This window comes from Neurospora crassa, linkage group III (assembly GCF_000182925.2).
Source record: "Neurospora crassa OR74A linkage group III, whole genome shotgun sequence".
Lineage (NCBI taxonomy): Eukaryota > Fungi > Ascomycota > Sordariomycetes > Sordariales > Sordariaceae > Neurospora > Neurospora crassa.
Window position 1 is genome coordinate 2315912 of NC_026503.1, and position 17342 is coordinate 2333253.

A 17342-nucleotide genomic window follows, 5' to 3' on the forward strand; every position below is an offset into this window, starting at 1 on the left:
GATTAAGTCCCGCATGCACCCCCCCCCCCCCCACATCCCCAACTGTAATTTATGTTGCAACAACAAAGTTGAAAAAGCAAACCAAAATGTTGCTCCAAGATTGACATCAAATGTATTGCCAATATCCGATGTCCGATGAAATATGCAAGATGCAAGCAAAGCCCCATGCCATTTTCAGACACCGCAAACAAAGCAATCACCACGCATCCTTCGGTCGCTTGTCGAAGGTTTGTTTACATCAATCAGGGGGGTGACGAATGAAGCAATCATGGATCTTCTTCTCTCTTGGCCGGGGTGGGGGTTTGGGGGGGTTAAGTACTGTACACTTGGCATCGAAGAAGCACCGTTTGAGAGTTGTCTTTTCCACACCGTGACTCTTTCGTCCGTCCAGTCCTGTCTCCTTCCGCAGCACTCCAATGGGCAACTACACTACATACACTACTAGGAAGTCAATTTAGCAGACGGGAATGGATGGCAGATGCCCGGCTGGGGCAGTCTGGGGGCAGAAGCGGGTACCTCAGCAGCTCCAAGCCTCGATCAGATTTAGGCGTGCCCCCTGCTGTTAGGGGGTTGGCGGGGTTTGCTAGGATGGGAATTTCAAGGTTGGGGCTTTTGGTGACAATTTGGAGAAATTTCCATAACCCGAATTACACATTTCGCACAATCATCGCCTTCGTCGCCTTGGGCTCTGAAGAAGAAAGAGATATCAATTTTATATGGCAGGTGCTTTCGAGCTCGTCTTCGTTATACCGCTGAAATGGCAATCCGGCACTGCACCCGAAAGTAGTATCCATAGCAGTGTCGAGAACGACAGAAAAAGGGGGAAGCGGACGTATCATTATACACACTGTGCAAGTAAACAAACTTCCCATGCTCCTTTTTCTACTTTCCCTTCTCACGTATCGTCTTGGATCATCATGTTGGCCCCTGATCTCCAGCGCATGCTGCCGCCAGCTGTTTGACCCTCTTTAGTCACTTGGTGTACTGTTTGCTGTATCCTGCGAACGCTTCCTCTGAAGCAAGTTCATCAACCAGCCCTTCCCAACTAACACAACCCCGAGCCATGAGGCAGAAGTTGAAAGGTGGGTGCATTTTGTTCAAGCCAACGGAGCCGTTCTATATACAAAGGTTCCGTGAACGCACTCAAAATTAGATGCTCGCTCATCCCATCATGAAAAGAAAAACATAAGAAACTCTAAGAAAAAAGAAAAAAAAGTGGGGTGTGTCTGTATGCTTCGTTGCCTCCTCTTCTTGACCGCTTTATAAATGCTTCTAACGTACTGCCTTTCCCTTTTATTTTCCCGTTTCTGAAACATTGCTCTCCATATACAAGGATATCTCCATGACTTGTTGAGTCTTTTCCACGTGGCCGCCCTTATCATGTGTTAATACAAGTATATACAGAGTGCTTTTTAAAAAGACGCCAACCAGCCAAGAGAATTCCAAAATAATTCCCCACAAGCCCAGGAACGCCAGCCATATCCGGTGCCTAACTTTTCTTCGATGATGATGATGATGGATAACAATGGATGATCATATACATCAAGTAACAGTTCAGTCAAAGAGCAATGACGTGGCAGTCATGGTACCATCGATCACAGAAACATGACAGGGTCAACACGTTTAGGCCTTGCCGCCACGCTTCTTAGGGTTGCTGGGTCCCTTGGACTTCTTACCGCCCTTCTTCTTCTCGCTGTTCTCAACAAACTTGACCAGCTCATCGATATTGCGGTTGTCAACGCCGACAGCGCTGGGCACAACACTTCCGATACCAGCCGCGCCAGCGGTGGCGTTGCGAGGGCTAAAGCCGAGACTACCCTTCGCGCGGCGAGCCTGGAGCTCCTTGGTGGCTTTGGCGACCGACACGGCATTGTGAGTGAGCTGAGTAAGCCAGTGCTCGGCCTCCTTGGTGTTCTTGTCCTCGGGGCCCAGAAGGGTCTTGAAGATGTTGTAACTCTCGCGCATGCGGTCGACGGCCTTCTTAGCATCCTGGTCGAGTGCAAGGGCCTGAGCAAGCTGGAACAAGAGGGTGGCAGAGTGCACGGTCTGCTCGCCAAAGACCTTGTTGCACACACGGAGGGACTCCTCGAACCAGCGGCGGGACTCGTGGTAGGCCTTGATGCTCTGCAACATGACGGCGTAGTTGTTCATGGTGGTGATCGTATCGGGATGGTCAGGTCCATAGATGACCTTCCAGAGATCAAGAGCATGTCTGGCGTAGAGGAGAGCCTCCTTACTGTCACCACGCTGGTGGAGGAAAAGAGAGAGGTTGAGGTAGTTCAACACGGTCTCGGAAGAGTCAAGGCCGACAGTACGCTCGGCAACGATGGCGGCCTTGCGGGACAACTCAACAGCGGCATCCTTCTGGCCCAGCTGGTAGTAGAGCTGCGACAGGGTATGGTACATCTGGGCAACCTCGGGGTGGACGAGACCATAGATCTGCTCATGCAGAGAGAGGGACTCGAGGAGAAGGTCCTCACCAAGCTTCTTCTGGTTCTGGTAGATAGAGAGACGGCCGGCCTCGAGAGCCTCCTCGGCAAGGGCGCTACGGGGCGTAGAGTCCTTGACAATAGGAACAACATTGACGAAGTCGTCAGGGCTGAAGGTGTGGGGCACGGTCGCAACAGGAGCGGCGGCCACAGGGGACGTCTCACGAGCAGCCTTCTTCTTCTTCTTCTTTTTGTTGCCATCCTCAACAGGGGCAGGAGCAGGGGCAACAGGCTTCTCAGCAACAGGCTCAGCCTCACCCTCGGTGGCGACGAAAGCGTACTTCTTGTTCTGAATCTGGACACCGAGCTTTTGGGAAACCTCGCGGAGCATCTGGACGTGCTGGAGCTGGTTGTACCAGCCATCCTCCAGAGTAAATCTGAAGCGGTGGAGGATCTCCTGCTGCATGGCTTCCCTCAAATTTTCAGGAGTGACCTGCTCGAAGCTGTAGTCGGCATCGCTGAACACCTTGCGGAGCTCCTCATCGACTTCGGCGACAGGCGACGAGTTAAGACCGAAGCCCAAGAAGCAGTTGAGAAGGTGGGCCAAGCAGGCTGAAGTCAAAGGCAGAGGCAAGTATCTCAAGTACTTGGCAGCGACGTGCTTGAAAGCTCTGGCAATCATCTCACGAACGCAGAGCTGACGGAAGCACTCAACGCGGGTTCCCTCGCTGAGGGTAGCAAGCTTACCGAGGTAACGCATGTTGATACCGCGGCGGTGCAGAAGGCGGGTGAGCGAACGGCCATCCATGGGGAAGCTGATGTCGGACTCCTTGAGATCGTTCAGAAGGGCAGGGATGACCGAGTCACGAAGGTAGGTGCAGGCATCACGGACGTCCTGCTCATCCTGGGCCATCTCAGCCTTCTCCTCCTCAGTCTGAGGAACCTGGCCGCTGAAAACATCGGGGTTCAGGGCAAACTTGAAGTTGCTGATGTCGATGCGCTCATCCTCCTTGGCGGCTTCCTCATCCTTCTTCTCGGCGACCTCGGTAGACTCAGAAGCTTCCTCGGTCTTCTCAGTCTCCTCGGCCTTGGGCTCCTCAGACTTCTCAGCCTCCTCGGTCTTGATCTCCTCGGTCTTGGCCTCCTCGGTGGCCTCCTCGCCCTCCTTCTTCTCCTCGGGCTTCTTGATGATGCCGCGCTTCAGGAGCTCGGCCTGGACGTACTCCCTGGTCTTTTGCTTGGCCAAAGCCTCGACAAGCTCGGGGCGGAGCACAGTCATGCGGTGAGGGTACTCAGATCCCTCAGGTCCGCTCTCCTCCATCCAGGCAATGTCCAAGGGAGTGATGCGATACAAGTCCAAAACGTACTTGCGTCCATCAGTTCCGAGAAGACCCTTCATCTCAACACTGGCCTCAAGATCGTGGCGCTTGTTCTCCTTGTCCCAAACGGCGTGCTTCTTGACGCGCAGGGCAGTGGCGAGCTTCTCGAAAGAAGGGGCGAAGCGCTCATCAGCGGCAACAATGTCCTTACCGTCGACAGCACCGTAGTGGATTTGGTTCTCGCCAGCCTCGGGCTGCTTGAAAATGCCGGGAACAATGCTCTGGCCGACAATGCGCTTACCGAGATAATCGATAACGACGGTGCCGGGAGTGTAGAGACCGTCAATGTCAAGCTGGTTCACGAGCTTGACACCGAGAACATCCTTGCCAGTGGCAACGCGGGCCGCCTCATCGCCACCCTCGCTGGTGAAAGTGCCAACACCGTCAGCGCCGAAGGAGAAGAAGATGTTGTTGTAGACGAAGATCTGCGCATCCTTATCCTCAGTAGGGTTAAGAGGGGCAACCTCGCCACGAGCGACAAGGACGGCACCACGGGCAGCGGCATCAGTGTAGTCAGCAAAGAGCTTAGCAAGCAGACGCTCCCTGAAGACGCGATCCTGGATGGTCTCCTTGGGAAGCTCCTTGGCAGACTGGAACTCCTCGTTCCAATCCCTCAAAGAGTCGACGTTCTCAGCGCCGCCGAGCAGGTAAGTCTCCTGCGAGCGGGTGTTGTCGGCCTCGTGGGCAATAAGGGAGGAGTTGATGGAAGGAACCAACCACGGCGCAGACGGGATTGTGTTGCCGACTTGGAACGTAGCCAAGGGATCCTTTTGGCTAGAAAACTCCTGGAACTTCTTGAACGACTCCTCGAAAGAAGGAGAAAGCTTCTTGAGAAGGGTAAAGAGAGAGTGAGAGGCGCAATCCTTGGGGGCCGGCTTGGGGAGAGGGTCGAATTTGGCATTGCTGCACCTGTTGACGAAGAAGCCACCAACATGGGCGGTGACGTGGTGCTGCTCACCTTCGTTGGTCTGGATAACAAGGTAGAGAAGGTGGCCCTTTTGCCTCCAGTATGCAGGAGGGGGGTTCCAGGGGGATAGAGAGATGGACTTGATGCTCTTGGGGGCGGGGCCGGTCTCCTTGGGGAGCAGAATAGCCAGGTCAGCAGGGGCCTGGAAGTCGTACTCCTTGATCTCGGCCTCGGGGGCATCGGGGTTCTCAACCACAATATCGTCGTGGACGGAAACGCCGGCAAGAACGCCGTGGACGGTATCGGTGCGGTCTCCGGAAGCACCAATCAGTTCGCGAATGCGGATGAGGTGAATGCGGGCCTCCTTTTCAGTGTAGGGGTCCTCGACAAGGTGTAGTTGGGCGCCGTGCTCGAGACCCTCGACGTCGGAAACCTGGATGAAGTCGTTGATCTTCTTGCCGTTGAACTCGAGGTGGAAGCACGAGAACTCGATGGCGATGGGGTGCTCAATTATCGACTGGCGGATCTCATGGATCTGCTCCATGGGGGACACCTGTTGCGCCGTCTTAGAACACTGGTTATGGGTGGTAATATGCGGTCATGGGACACATACAGGAATATCAAGGGTCTCGGTGGTGTTGGGGAGAACGATGGTCACGACGAAGGGCTGGTCCTCGAGGGCCTGCTCGGCGCCCTCCTCCGTCTGTTCCTGTTCTGTTGTGCCATTGACATCGGCCGGAGGCGTCTGGGTCTCGGGAACCTCGGGGACGGGGTTGCCTGGTGGGAGAGGAGGCTTGTGTTAGCGACGATGGACGGCGGCAGGTCTGGCAGATGGCATGTGTGCAGCGGCTAGGCAGGTAGGTGGGCAGGTAGGTGGGTAGGTAGGTATGACAGGTCCGGGGCTCGTCTCGTATCGAGTTTAATATGTACGACGCGGTGCTTAGGACGTGGTGTTGGGGTTGGCTTCTTACCCTCGGCAGCGGGAGTGGTTGCTTGGGATGCGTCCGCCATGATTGTGAGTCGATACCTTGTGGACTAGCGCAGCAAGGTGTGGTGGACAAAGACAAAAAGACGACAGGCTCAGGTATATGAAGTGAGGTTGAAAGGAGGGGAATGGGGACAGCGGCTCGGTCGAGATACGGTCCTGATCCTGGGCCTGGTCCTGGTCTCGGGATTCGAGGCACACAAAAAAAGAGTGGTTTAAAAGTGGAATTCTACAAGTCCCTTGAACCGGGCAAGGCGACAGAAAAAACAGATCAGAGAGTCCAATTGGGAGGTTTTGGGGAAAAGTTCAAGACGTGCAAGCCGTACAGAGGTCTCACGTCCAGAAATATATTCAGAGTACGTAGGGTATGCAGGTCCTGTAAATGACTCTTTCCCTTCACCTTCGGCCTTTCACCACAGTCTGGGGGCGTCGGATCAAACATCAACTTTTTTTTTTTCTCGTCTCGGCCTATGATGCAGGTTACTGCCGGGTCCAGCGGCCGGCAACAGCCCGAGACCAGGGCATGACTCGAGGCGGGCAAAGGCGGGCAGGCGGGTACCGCGAGTGGTAAGGTACCTCCGGGTATAGGTTTGAAAGGGTCCATCAAATACCTCTACATACTCCCTCTCCATTCCCCCGCCTTCAACACTTCTGCGATCGAGGGAGGGACGGGAGACACGGAGCCTCTATAACCACTACACTATTTCCAGCGCCGAATACCCGCCCTTCGACGCAGCTCGCGACGCTCCAAGCATGGAAGGGCGAACACGGGCAGCACTCGACCTGGGCTGGAAGTTCAAAAAAAGTCACTCCCGTCCCCACTGCAGTTCCCGACAACCGAAGCAGAGGGCGGAGGGTGGCTCGAGCGTCCTAAAAGGGCGCGATTCCTACTGTTTCCACGGGGCCTGGTTGGCTGAGATTCATTGCGACACATTCCATCCTGCGTTGTTGCCCGTCCAATTAGTGTACTCCGCCCAGTCCAAGACGCTAGTCCAGAGACGGTATTCTCAAGTAAACATCAATACCTATCATTCCAGAACCGCGACCAAAAGACAATCTGGAACACAACATTTTTCGACAACCAGCCATCCACCAAACCAAGTATGTATCAGCATTGAACAAGAGATTCGACGATTTCTTCTTTTTTTGGAGTATGGGTACCTAAAACAGTATCTTGGTTTAATCGCTTCAGCTTATTCGCGAACATTTGGGTCATTTTGATATTCGTCACCGGCATCAATCACCACTTCAGCTTATTGCTCAACATCCTTTTCTCTTCATGGACTATTCTTCGCCAACCCCTCAGAGACGAACATGGAGTTCACCTCAGCGAAAAGAACAGCAACAGCAACAACAACGACAACAAATTGGAGTAGCACATGAACAGGCCCAGCCCTGGACCGCGACGAGATGCAACCGGCTCCTTCGCCCTCTGCTCGCTCACATCGGCGCATTGAAGAAGGAAAAAGAGCGAAAGCTGGGCGTTTCTGAGAGCGTAGGTCAAGGAAAGAGCACCTCGAGCGCGAGTTTTGGTAAACGGCAGGGCCGAGGTGGTTCAAAACCTGCAACATACTCCAGCAAAACTTCATCACGGGCGCATTTGACGACGCCTGAAAAACCGCGACGACAGCGGGTAGGCAGAAGGCCTGTTCAAGAAACCGCAGTGCCTACTCCCTACCTTAGGCATACCACGGACAACTACTTGGAATCTTCTCCAGCTCAGCCCATTCTATTTGCTCCCACCAAAAGCTCCTCAACCAACGACCATGGCAGAGGCGCAAGATGTAGCCATAGAAGCTGCCAGGGAGTTCAGTGCAGATTGGAGGCGTGTCTAGCACAACTTCGGCCAAGCACGGATCAAGAGACCTTTTCGATATACGAGTCCATTTTCCGCACGCTGGATGCCCTGCTCAGAGCTACCTCTCCTCCAAAGTCTCCGGCCAGCGCTTCGCCCAAATCGTTCCTTGCCATGTGCTTGCGGAGAGTTCCAGATTACATCAATGAGCTTGAATACTGGGAGAAAAGGGACGCCGAAGCAAACAAGACCAAGTCCGTTATACAAGAGTCGCGAGCGTCCTTCGATATCTACTCGGAGCTTGAGTCGCTAGGTGCGCTGGGGGGCTGGAAACATCTTCGCATAGTTGTCCGAGCCCATGGCGTCAAGATCATCCAGGGCGCCATCAGGGACGGTTTGCTCGATGATCGCATAGCCATTCTTCTTATCAGTCTTTGCTACCAATACCTGCCTTTGGTCGAATGTTTGGATCTTACCAATGTCTTTGTTTCGCGTCAGTACCCATCTCCAGATCGCTACGTACGTAACGGGCTCACGATAGAAGCGCCTGCGCTACTACCGCTCGCGGCGATTGGTTACGGCCATGCGAAGACTAAGCGCTTCATGCTTGGAAAACTGGCCGACCTTTTTGCTAATGGCTCTTTGCCGGCGGAGTGGTTGCTTGTCAGTGCTTTTAAGACTGCACGCCTTGATGCCATGGCGAAGTTGTTTTACGGGACTGGCCAAGACTGCGTTGATTTTCTCATTACCATGATCGACGTCCTTTCTCCTCTGATGTCTGAACGAAGACAAACTTGTTCTTGTTCTGATCTCGCGCCGCACAAATTGGCCACCGGAAACCTGACTGGAGACATGGCAACGCTAGTATCTCAAGTGCTCCGTCACTTCGATGATCCTAAACAGGGAGAGCGCGCGGTTACACCGTCACAGCTTGCGGTATTCGCCCACCGTGTGCGGTACATCTTTCGTACATACTTACTTCATGCTCGAAAGACGAGCCTCCCATCCCCCGCCGTGTATCTTGTCAGCCTCTGCGATTTCCTTGCATTCGGAACCGAGTCCTCGGCCTCCACCATTGCTTCAGCAGCATGGAAAGGCGCAAAAAGTGGCCAACGCATTGATCGTCTGGACCAGCAATACTCGATGACATTGGGTGTTTTGGGCACGATAGTGATCAACTACAGTCGAAGCAATGGATCGACCAGTGCTCATACCTACATTCCCCCGATTTGTGACAAAATGAGAGCGTTGCAGATTCCCGACAACCTCCCCTACCACCCCTTTGAGAACATCGAACTGGATGTCGCCTTCTTCGTGGCGTTCGAGACCAACGACCTCCAAGACCTCGCATATGCCGAAAAGCTATGGGCTAAGAAGAAGTCAACAACCTGCCCTCACGCCATGATGAAGGCGAAACCACACTATAAAGAGCGCATCCGTACCAGGGAGGAGTCAGAGGGCAAGTCCTTTACCGGGTTCAAGTGGGACGATGCTCTGAGCGAGTGGGTCACGGTAGATCCTCCTCAGCCGGCCGTGGGAGGAGGCGGAGGTAGAACGACGAGAAGGTCGACAAGGTGTCCGTCTCTGATGGAGGCAATTCAACGGTATACTCCTACTGCTACGTCCTCATCGACATCTACAATTGCGCCCAACCAAAAACAGACACGTGGTAGCACGCGCCTGGTACAATCTCGCACAGCTTCACTTGCAACATCTACCACAGTCGATACCACCAACAATGACATTGACGCGGACAATGACGACGACCTCCAAGACGACGACGCCAGCTCTGAAACAACTACCACCACACCTCAAACCGCCACTGTCGACTCGTCCTTAGACTGGAGTTCCGATTTTGAAACATCAAACGTCGTAGGCCCAAACGAAACTTACCAGCAGATACCACCACCTCCTTCTCGAAGAACGCGACTTCAACTGCAACCGCAACCACAACAGCGACGGCTAAGCGGCAACAAGCGAAAATCCAGTCATCTCGACACCGACAATGAGGTCAATCAAGACAATGACTCCGATGAGGATGATGATGATGACGACGACGATGACTTCTCCGCTCCTGAGCCGCCGTCTAGTGGTACAGAACGTCGTCGTCCCTTGGCTAAACAGCGTCGGACGAGGGCTTCACTGGTTGCATTGGCTATTACTACTACCAATACCGGTGCTGCTGCTGCTGGTGCTACTGCTAAACTCAGTAATAATGCCAGCGGTAGTGCTAGGGTCAACGCCAGCGCCAGCCGTAGCGGTAATGATACCTCTAGCAACGGTGTGAATACTGCTCGGCGGCGATCACTTAGGATATTTGCCGGTAGCAGCGGCAGCGGCAGGGCGATTTACGGGGGAGAAACCGAAGAGACGAGTGAAGATGAACTTGGCTAGGTCTAGGAAAGGGAAAACAGGCAAAAAAAAAATGGCGGGATAAGAGTGGACTCATTTTTTTATTTCTTTTGCTTTACAGTTGGGTTACTTTGCACATGAGAGGTGTTTAGGCATGGTAACGGATCGTCAAGGATGTTGGAAGTTGGATTGCGATTTCCCCAGCGAATGAAATGGGGGAGAGGAAGGAAAGAATACCCGATTGCGTTGCTTGACATTAACACTGGTTGCTTGCTGGATGGTGGTTTAGGATACACATGGCATAATCAAGTGGCTGTTGGGTCATTGTATAAATGATACTCTGGATAATGTTTGACTTGAAATTGTGACTGAGTAGATATACCATGTATTGCGAAAATACCGGCACAAAATCACATCTTCTATGGACCTCGCCTTGTCCTTGAACATACCCCGCTCCTCAACTGCCCCCTAGTAACGTCTTCCTACCTACTTTAACGCCTTCTCCTACCGAAACGAAATGAACTGTACACATGAAACATGCCTCCAACTGCGCTTCGCCTTACCTTGCCTTTCCCCTGATCTAGGCTAGTTTCCCCACAACGCTCAGACTCCGCCGCGCGTATTCTTGCCTGGATCTCTCGCTTCACTAGGACATGGAGATTATGGCCGGTTATCTGATGCCGATGTGGTGTGTATATGTATTCTGGGGGTGTGGGGGTCTGTGTAGGTGAGCATGTGTGTCTGTTATGTGTCTGGTCACTCTATTGTCGGTTGTGTCGGCCTGCTGAATGGCCTGTCGGGTTGCTAGTATACATAGGTAGCAAGCAATATATCCAACTCGTCTATCGTATCTACTCGATACCTCTACCTAAGTAGGTACCATAGTAGACCACATTAGGGTCTCAAAATCCCCGAGTACCCACCCTTCTCTCCCCGGGACACTGCATAACCCTATCTGCAAAATTGGAGATCTCAAGTCAGGTGTATATTATTCCCATGTCTTGAAAGCGAGTACAACGTCAGTCGTCAACCGAGAACTAACCTGTTCTTCTACTAAAAGCTCACTTAGAGACCTGGTTGAAAGGCAGTCCCGTCGTGTCACGTGGTACAGAGCCATTTAACACCATGCGACCAAAAGAGGGGAAAGCAAGGAAACATTCCGAATAAAATATCTATCCCCCGGGCCTTATAGGGTCGGGGTTCTAAGAGAATATGTAGTTATGTTGTTTGACGCCGATCCCACGAGCAAAATCAGATTGCTGCTGCTGCTGCTGCTGCTGGCTGCATGATGGGACGATGGAGGTATGCGTGCTCGGCAGACACTGCGGTGCGGTGCCTGAACGAACCTCTCTCATTTTTAGGAACCTTGGGTTCGGCTCCAGTTCAAATTCGGTCGAAGAAACTTACAGCTAACAGTAGGTAGGTAGTGGTGTATGGGTTTCATCAAGTGTGTCGTTCAGTTTGGATGACGCCGCATGACATGGCGGTTGTTGAGGCTCTTTCTCTCTCTTTTTCTTTTCTGTCCCATTGTTTCCATTGTTTGTGACCGGGACAGGGGTGATGGTGACCACTCCTTACCCAGTGGAAATGGTGATGACGGACGACCGGCCAACGTTCGACCATTGCTGTTTCGATTGAGCCGCGCGCGGGCTTGACAAGCAAGGCCAAAGAAGCTGAGACGGGAGACAATGGATCTTATCTGCCGCCAGGGTTCGTCTCAAACTCCAAGATCCCCAACTTGGCGTTAAAATTTTCCATCATGTTGATCCAGGAGTCACCACGTTTGATCAGGGTGGGAAATGAAAAGAAAGTGTTTTATAAAACAAACACTCCCCCAAAGTATCTAGTCCACAGCATGAATTCTTCTCGGAGAATGACGGCGACAGGAAGCGGCTCTGAGAGAATGAAATAGTGTACGTAACTATTGGCTATCCGGGAGTTTCCTTCGACACACGCCTGGTTTTGCAACGGCGAGACGATGGAGCACTGGAGAGGGAGATTGCGTATACCATAAAGGACGTCGTGAAGAATTGAATGTTACTATGTACTCGGCGGTTGCAGACCCTAGAGGCCACACGGCGATAACCTCCTCTTCAAGGTATTGGGTTGCGAAGGGGATCCACAGAGATGCTTCGTTTCTCGTTTCCCGGCGAGTCCGGTAAACGAGCCTGGGATGATAAACCGAGGCTAAATTACGGCTTTCTTGGTATGTAGCATTGGAATCCATCAAGATGGAGGAAGCCTCTGGTTGCAACGAGCGTGATTGTTTGGGATGCGTTACAGGGTTTGCCGCGCACGGCCGATGCTTGGGCTGGCGGATGGAGGTTGAATACACATCTGCCGACAAACGAGATGTTTGCACAGAGTCGGTGATGCCTGCAAGAAGAGATTGTGTGGGCGATGGCTTGTATCAAACCGAATTCTCTGCAGTTTGTTGGTGGTTGTTTTTGTTGTTGTTGTTGTTGTTCACTTGACAACCGGAGCAAAAGAGCGAGGCGCTGAAGGGCGTCCGTGTGATGAGAATGGATCATGGAACAGAGAACAACTTCCCCGGGACCCGGCCCATGTGGAGATCTCGGCTCATTCTTCCGTTGGCTGATCTTGTTATGTACATCGCTATTTGGGGGTTCACAGGCCATTTCAGCTGACGTGCGCTTGTTCGGGAACATAGCAGCTTCTGGCCAGACATCCGGGAGACTGATGTTTGAATTTCGGGATGACTGGCGAAGGGGCGATCTTAGAGCTTCCAGCGACCTCAGGGGCTCGTTGCGAGGCTGTTTCAGTGTGGCCAACTGGCTCCACAAAGTCCACCCAAATGTTCAGGAACGTGCTTGGACCTAAGCGCACGGGCCAAGCCAATCTTGGGAACTCCCGTTCGTCTCTTCTCCAGTTTTCTCTCCCATCTTTCCACTTTGCCGACTAGAATACCTATCCACTGAGTACCCAGACCGTCACTGTCAACGAGTGTTTGTGACCGTTGTTTTCAGCGCTGTGACCCGGCGGTGGAGAGAGCATCGCCCGCAGCACTGCAGCCGCCACAATGCAGGGACACCCGATCCCAGATTGTAAGGCCCGGAGGAGGCCCGGAGGGCTAGGTACCATGCTGGTCACAGCTCTGATCACCTAATCCTGCCCGGCGGAGAAAAAACCAGGGGGATGTAGGGTGGAATAGTCGATACGACAGACGACGACATGGACGACTCGGCATGCCCTGCCCCCAGAGGCCCAGAACAGAAAACCTCGGGCGAACTCCTTCCGCGGCACCTCATGGAGATTGACTGACGGTGGGGAATCTGAATACCTATCCCAAGTGGTTGTGGAGTGTCGAAACAACAAACGAAGATCCCAAGTGAGTTGTGATACTAGTTCACGGTACTAGACTCTACTAAGTGTACATACTCCGGGGGTTAGGGGTTTCTAGCGCGGTAGTTGGCAGCACGTCAAGATGGATGCTGTTGGACGGAATTCTCTAATCGACAACCACTCGACGGATCGCAGTGACGGCGCTTTGTGACGGATGTGCATGCCACACGACATCTGATGTCTCCCTTTGCGTGGAGAGTTCTCTGTCGTGTATCACCTTGACCACCGGCTGGAATGTCGTCAGCAGGAGGAAACAGAAACGCAATTGCAACACCATGAGGAAGATCTGACCAACACCACTCTTTACTGCCTCCGTCGTTTGGAAGCCAGACACACATCCCGATGTGCATGAGAGGCGTCTGGCGAGTCCCGTTGTACTCCCTCATTGACTGTTGATGCAGCGCATTATCCAGGGGCAACCGCAACAACCACAACGAACACAACATGCAAGGAACGAAAACACGGACAGATTCCACAAGACGCCTTCTCGGTGGAGGGCCATGAAGAGGTACACTACATACAACCGGTACACAACCTTACCAGGAGGCACGCAGGCGCATGGAGGGAAAAAAAAAAAAGGTACCTCTGGCCAGGGATTGGACGAGGGCAAGCCCCCCTCCCCTGCTCTCACCCCCCCACCAAGTCCACCTTCCCAGGTCCCAGACGTTTGGACGATCGCGCCGGCGATAAACCCACCACACAAAACCCACTCTGGGACTCCGTCTCCCATGCCTCGAGCACGCCTGCCAGTCACACCCTCCTTCTCGAACCCATGTGTGGCATTCTCTCTCATTTCATGCCCAGGAGACCCCCTCCTTCTTCTTAACTTCCCAGCTTTTCTCCCTCCACTCCCCTTCCCCAACACCTGGGTTCCGTCATCTTTACTTTTTTTTTCTTGACCATCCACAAAAGGCCCCATCCCTCGTGCTAGTGGCAACTTGGCTGTCACTTGTCATCTTGGCCTTTTTTTCTCTTCTTCGCCCTCCTTCGAGTTTTTTTCTCTTCGACCGTCATCCCCCATCATTCCTTCCTCGTCAGTGTTGATCGTTGACCGAACACGACCTGCCTTCATTATACGCGCCTTCGACAGGATCCCTTCTTTCCAAATCTCACCCTGGAGGCCCAACCATCAACCCGAATTCGGCAATAGAAACACTCCGCAAAACTCAACCTGATCATTCACCTTCAACCCATCAGTCCCAGGCAGGCGATCCAGGGACAGGACGTCACTATCATCAGACACTCACTCGACACGCCTCTACGACACTCATATACCCGCGCTGGACTCGGGCACTTTTGGGGTCGTATATCAGACATCCATTCTTTCACAACATTAACAACAAACGACCAAAAACGCAGAGAGGAGGATAAAGCAAAATGTCAGCTCAACCACAAGGAAACGCACCAGCGGTCGCTCATGGTGCTGCGGGGGTAATAGCTGCTAGGGCTAAAGGTGCAGCTGCCGAAGGTCCGGATGAAGCTGCCATCATCAACGACATGCTCTCGGGATATCTACTTCTTGTCCTGGGGTGTATCTCCGCTACTTTGGTCATCTGGAGACTCAGCACAGGCCTCAGCAGATACATTCGACATGTTTCGTGCCTCACCAACGATACACAGACATACTTTGCCAGAGCAGGCAGCAAGTGGTCGTGGTTCAAGAAGAATGTCCAGTACTCACCCATTTTCAGCAAGAGGCACAACCGCGAGTTCCAACTTAGCTCGGCCATCAACGTTGGAACTCTCCCCACGCGCCTTCAACTCGTCTTCCTCCTCGGCTACTTTTCCACCAATGTAGCTTTCTGTGTTATGGGCATCGACTTTTCAAAGCCAGTGGCCGCGTCTGCCACTGTGTTCATCAATCGTACTGGCACCCTCGCTGTCGCCAACATGATCCCCTTGTTCCTCATGGCTGGCCGGAATAACCCCCTCCTCTACCTTTTGGGTATCTCGTTTGATACGTTCAATCTCCTTCACCGATGGCTGGGTCGTATTGTGGCTCTGGAGGCTCTTGCTCACACTCTGGGCTACCTTTACCGTACGGCTGCTACCAAGGGCTGGTCTGTGGCTTTCGAGGGCATCTTCAAGAGCAGTTTTCTCATCTACGGATTCGTGGTATGTAAACACTGCATCTTGATGAATAGTATTTGAAGCACAGTAGCTAACGTTTCCTCTAGGCAACCGCTTCTTTTGTCGTCATTGCAATTCAGGCGTCCAGCGTTTTCCGGCACGCTTTTTACGAGATCTTCAAGATCTTGCACATCTGCTTGGCCATCGCTTCCGTCGTCGGCCTGTATTACCACCTTGGACCCAAGGGCTTCCCGCAGATCAAGTACCTCTACCCTGTCATGGTCTTGTGGGCCTTTGACCGTACTGCTCGCTTCCTTCGGGTGGCGTACTACAACTTTGGATCTGGCGGTGGCAAGGCTCTCGTTGAGGCTCTCCCTGGCGGTTCCACACGAGTCACTGTGACCATGGCGCGCCCCTGGTTTTTCAAGCCTAGCCAGCACGCTTATCTCTACTTCCCATCCGTCAGCCTCTGGCAGTCTCACCCATTTTCCGTCGCATGGAGCGAAGAGGCCGACTCACCCAGCGGCGAAAAGCTTCCCATGGACCGCCGTGACATTCTCGCCATGAAGAAGACGACTGTTTCTTTTATCCTCCGTGGTCGCACGGGTATGACTGGCAACTTGTATGAAAAGGCTGCTTCATGCATTGACGGCAAGTTGGTGACGAGGTGTCTTGTTGAGGGCCCCTATGGAGGCATGCACCAAATGCACTCGTATGGCACCGTCATGCTCTTCGCCGGCGGCGTTGGTATCACACAGGCAGTGCCTCACGTCCGTGATTTGGTTATTGCCTACAGCAATGGCATGGCGGCTACCCGCAAAGTTATCTTGGTCTGGACTATTCAAAGCCCTGAGCATTTGGAGTGGATTCGCCCTTGGATGACGGAGGTCTTGGGTATGGAAAAGCGTCGTGAGGTGCTCCGTATCATGCTCTTCGTCAGCAGGCCCCGGTCGACAAAAGAGATTCACAGCCCAAGCTCGACAGTGCAGATGTTCCCCGGCAGGCCGAACATCGACACGCTTCTAGCAAGGGAGATGGAGGACCAGGTGGGCCACATGGGCGTCTCGGTGTGTGGCCCTGGTGCGCTCAGTGACGAAGTCCGTCGCGCTGTCAGGAACAAGCAATATAACGGCGCTATTGATTTCGTTGAGGAGGCATTTTCCTGGTAAAAGTGGAGGATTCCGTTGGAATTTGCATCAAGCAGAAGGCTCGAGGTTATGAGAAATGAACTCACATTTATGCTACTTTGAGGAAACTTGTTCAACCTGTCTTGTCGCACATATCATGGCTGGTTACTGGAACAAGCTCTCATCGTGCGGACATATCCCCAATTCATCATACATCACTGTCATTTCCGCTCTGTGAAATGTACAATGAAATTCTTGTACATTAGACTCTTGATTTTTTTTCTATTTTTCTTTTCTTTATCTGAGACGTTGTGTTGGTGGGCAAAAGAATAGCATAGCAATCACTTGCTTGAAATGACTTTATTATTACAAGACAGCTGTACCCAAACTTCACATGCCATGTTCAATTCTTCGAAGTGATGGCGGGTCGTTAATTATCCCCTGCTGAGCCAAATGTAAACAAAGGTGACGATTGGGATAAGGGGACGAGGCCCTTGCCAATGACAAACATTGGGAGACTACTTACCGTGACACTTCCTAATAGATTGGCGTATAAGTGTGAACAATTTCCCATGGTCTATTTTGTGAATTTGTGAGAAGTAAAAATCATTATCTTCCTAATTAGCAGGGAAAAGCTTCGCTTGACGCCCTATATATTTTTATCTAGAGGTAAGGAGGCGCGAGGCTTCAGTTCAGCCCACTGTTCGTCCATAGGAAGCGAGAGCAAACTGCAGCTCGTACTTTTAAGCAATCTGGAACCTCGATCTGAAGTCAACGATGATTCATATACAGCATAGAAAGGGAATGCAGTACGAGCACGTATCGGCATGTTTCTCTCATTTGCTGCATTCTAGGCATGCTTGCCAAGTGCAAGTAAGGGAATTACTATACGACGTGAAGCCGAGCAGAGTCGGTAAGGCCAGCAGTGCGGCCAC

General features: G+C 52.6%; 3 protein-coding genes across 3 annotated transcripts; 2 read left to right on the plus strand and 1 right to left on the minus strand.

Annotated features, from left to right (window-relative positions):
• Positions 1-1071: 1071 nt before the first annotated feature.
• Positions 1072-6183, minus strand: NCU00021 (hypothetical protein). The gene is made up of 3 exons (XM_951915.3): positions 5687-6183; positions 5329-5492; positions 1072-5268 (listed from the first exon to the last, which is right to left on the minus strand). The coding sequence occupies exons 1-3, from the start codon at positions 5724-5726 to the stop codon at positions 1624-1626; spliced, it is 3849 nt and encodes a 1282-aa protein (XP_957008.3). The 5' UTR covers positions 5727-6183; the 3' UTR covers positions 1072-1623.
• A 396-nt stretch (positions 6184-6579) lies between these two features.
• NCU00022 (hypothetical protein) lies at positions 6580-10214 on the plus strand. The gene has a single exon (XM_951916.2). It carries the CDS (start codon positions 6980-6982, stop codon positions 9887-9889), a length of 2910 nt encoding a protein of 969 aa, XP_957009.1. The 5' UTR covers positions 6580-6979; the 3' UTR covers positions 9890-10214.
• A 3630-nt stretch (positions 10215-13844) lies between these two features.
• On the plus strand, positions 13845-16833 carry NCU00023 (ferric reductase). The gene is made up of 2 exons (XM_951917.3): positions 13845-15325; positions 15388-16833. Exons 1-2 carry the CDS (start codon positions 14588-14590, stop codon positions 16447-16449), a joined length of 1800 nt encoding a protein of 599 aa, XP_957010.1. The 5' UTR covers positions 13845-14587; the 3' UTR covers positions 16450-16833.
• The last annotated feature ends 509 nt before the right edge of the window (positions 16834-17342 follow it).

Bases quoted from the DNA above. Each gene is read 5' to 3' on its own strand.
- NCU00021 (XM_951915.3), bottom strand. From the start codon at position 5,726: ATGGCGGACGCATCCCAAGCAACCACTCCCGCTGCCGAGG. The intron at 5,493-5,686 runs GTAAGAAGCCAA...CTCTCCCACCAG, and splicing joins AACCACTCCCGCTGCCGAGG to GCAACCCCGTCCCCGAGGTT. The intron at 5,269-5,328 runs GTATGTGTCCCA...ACGGCGCAACAG, and splicing joins CCGAGACCCTTGATATTCCT to GTGTCCCCCATGGAGCAGAT.
- NCU00022 (XM_951916.2), top strand. From the start codon at position 6,980: ATGGACTATTCTTCGCCAACCCCTCAGAGACGAACATGGAGTTCACCT.
- NCU00023 (XM_951917.3), top strand. From the start codon at position 14,588: ATGTCAGCTCAACCACAAGGAAACGCACCAGCGGTCGCTCATGGTGCT. The intron at 15,326-15,387 runs GTATGTAAACAC...CGTTTCCTCTAG, and splicing joins TTCTCATCTACGGATTCGTG to GCAACCGCTTCTTTTGTCGT.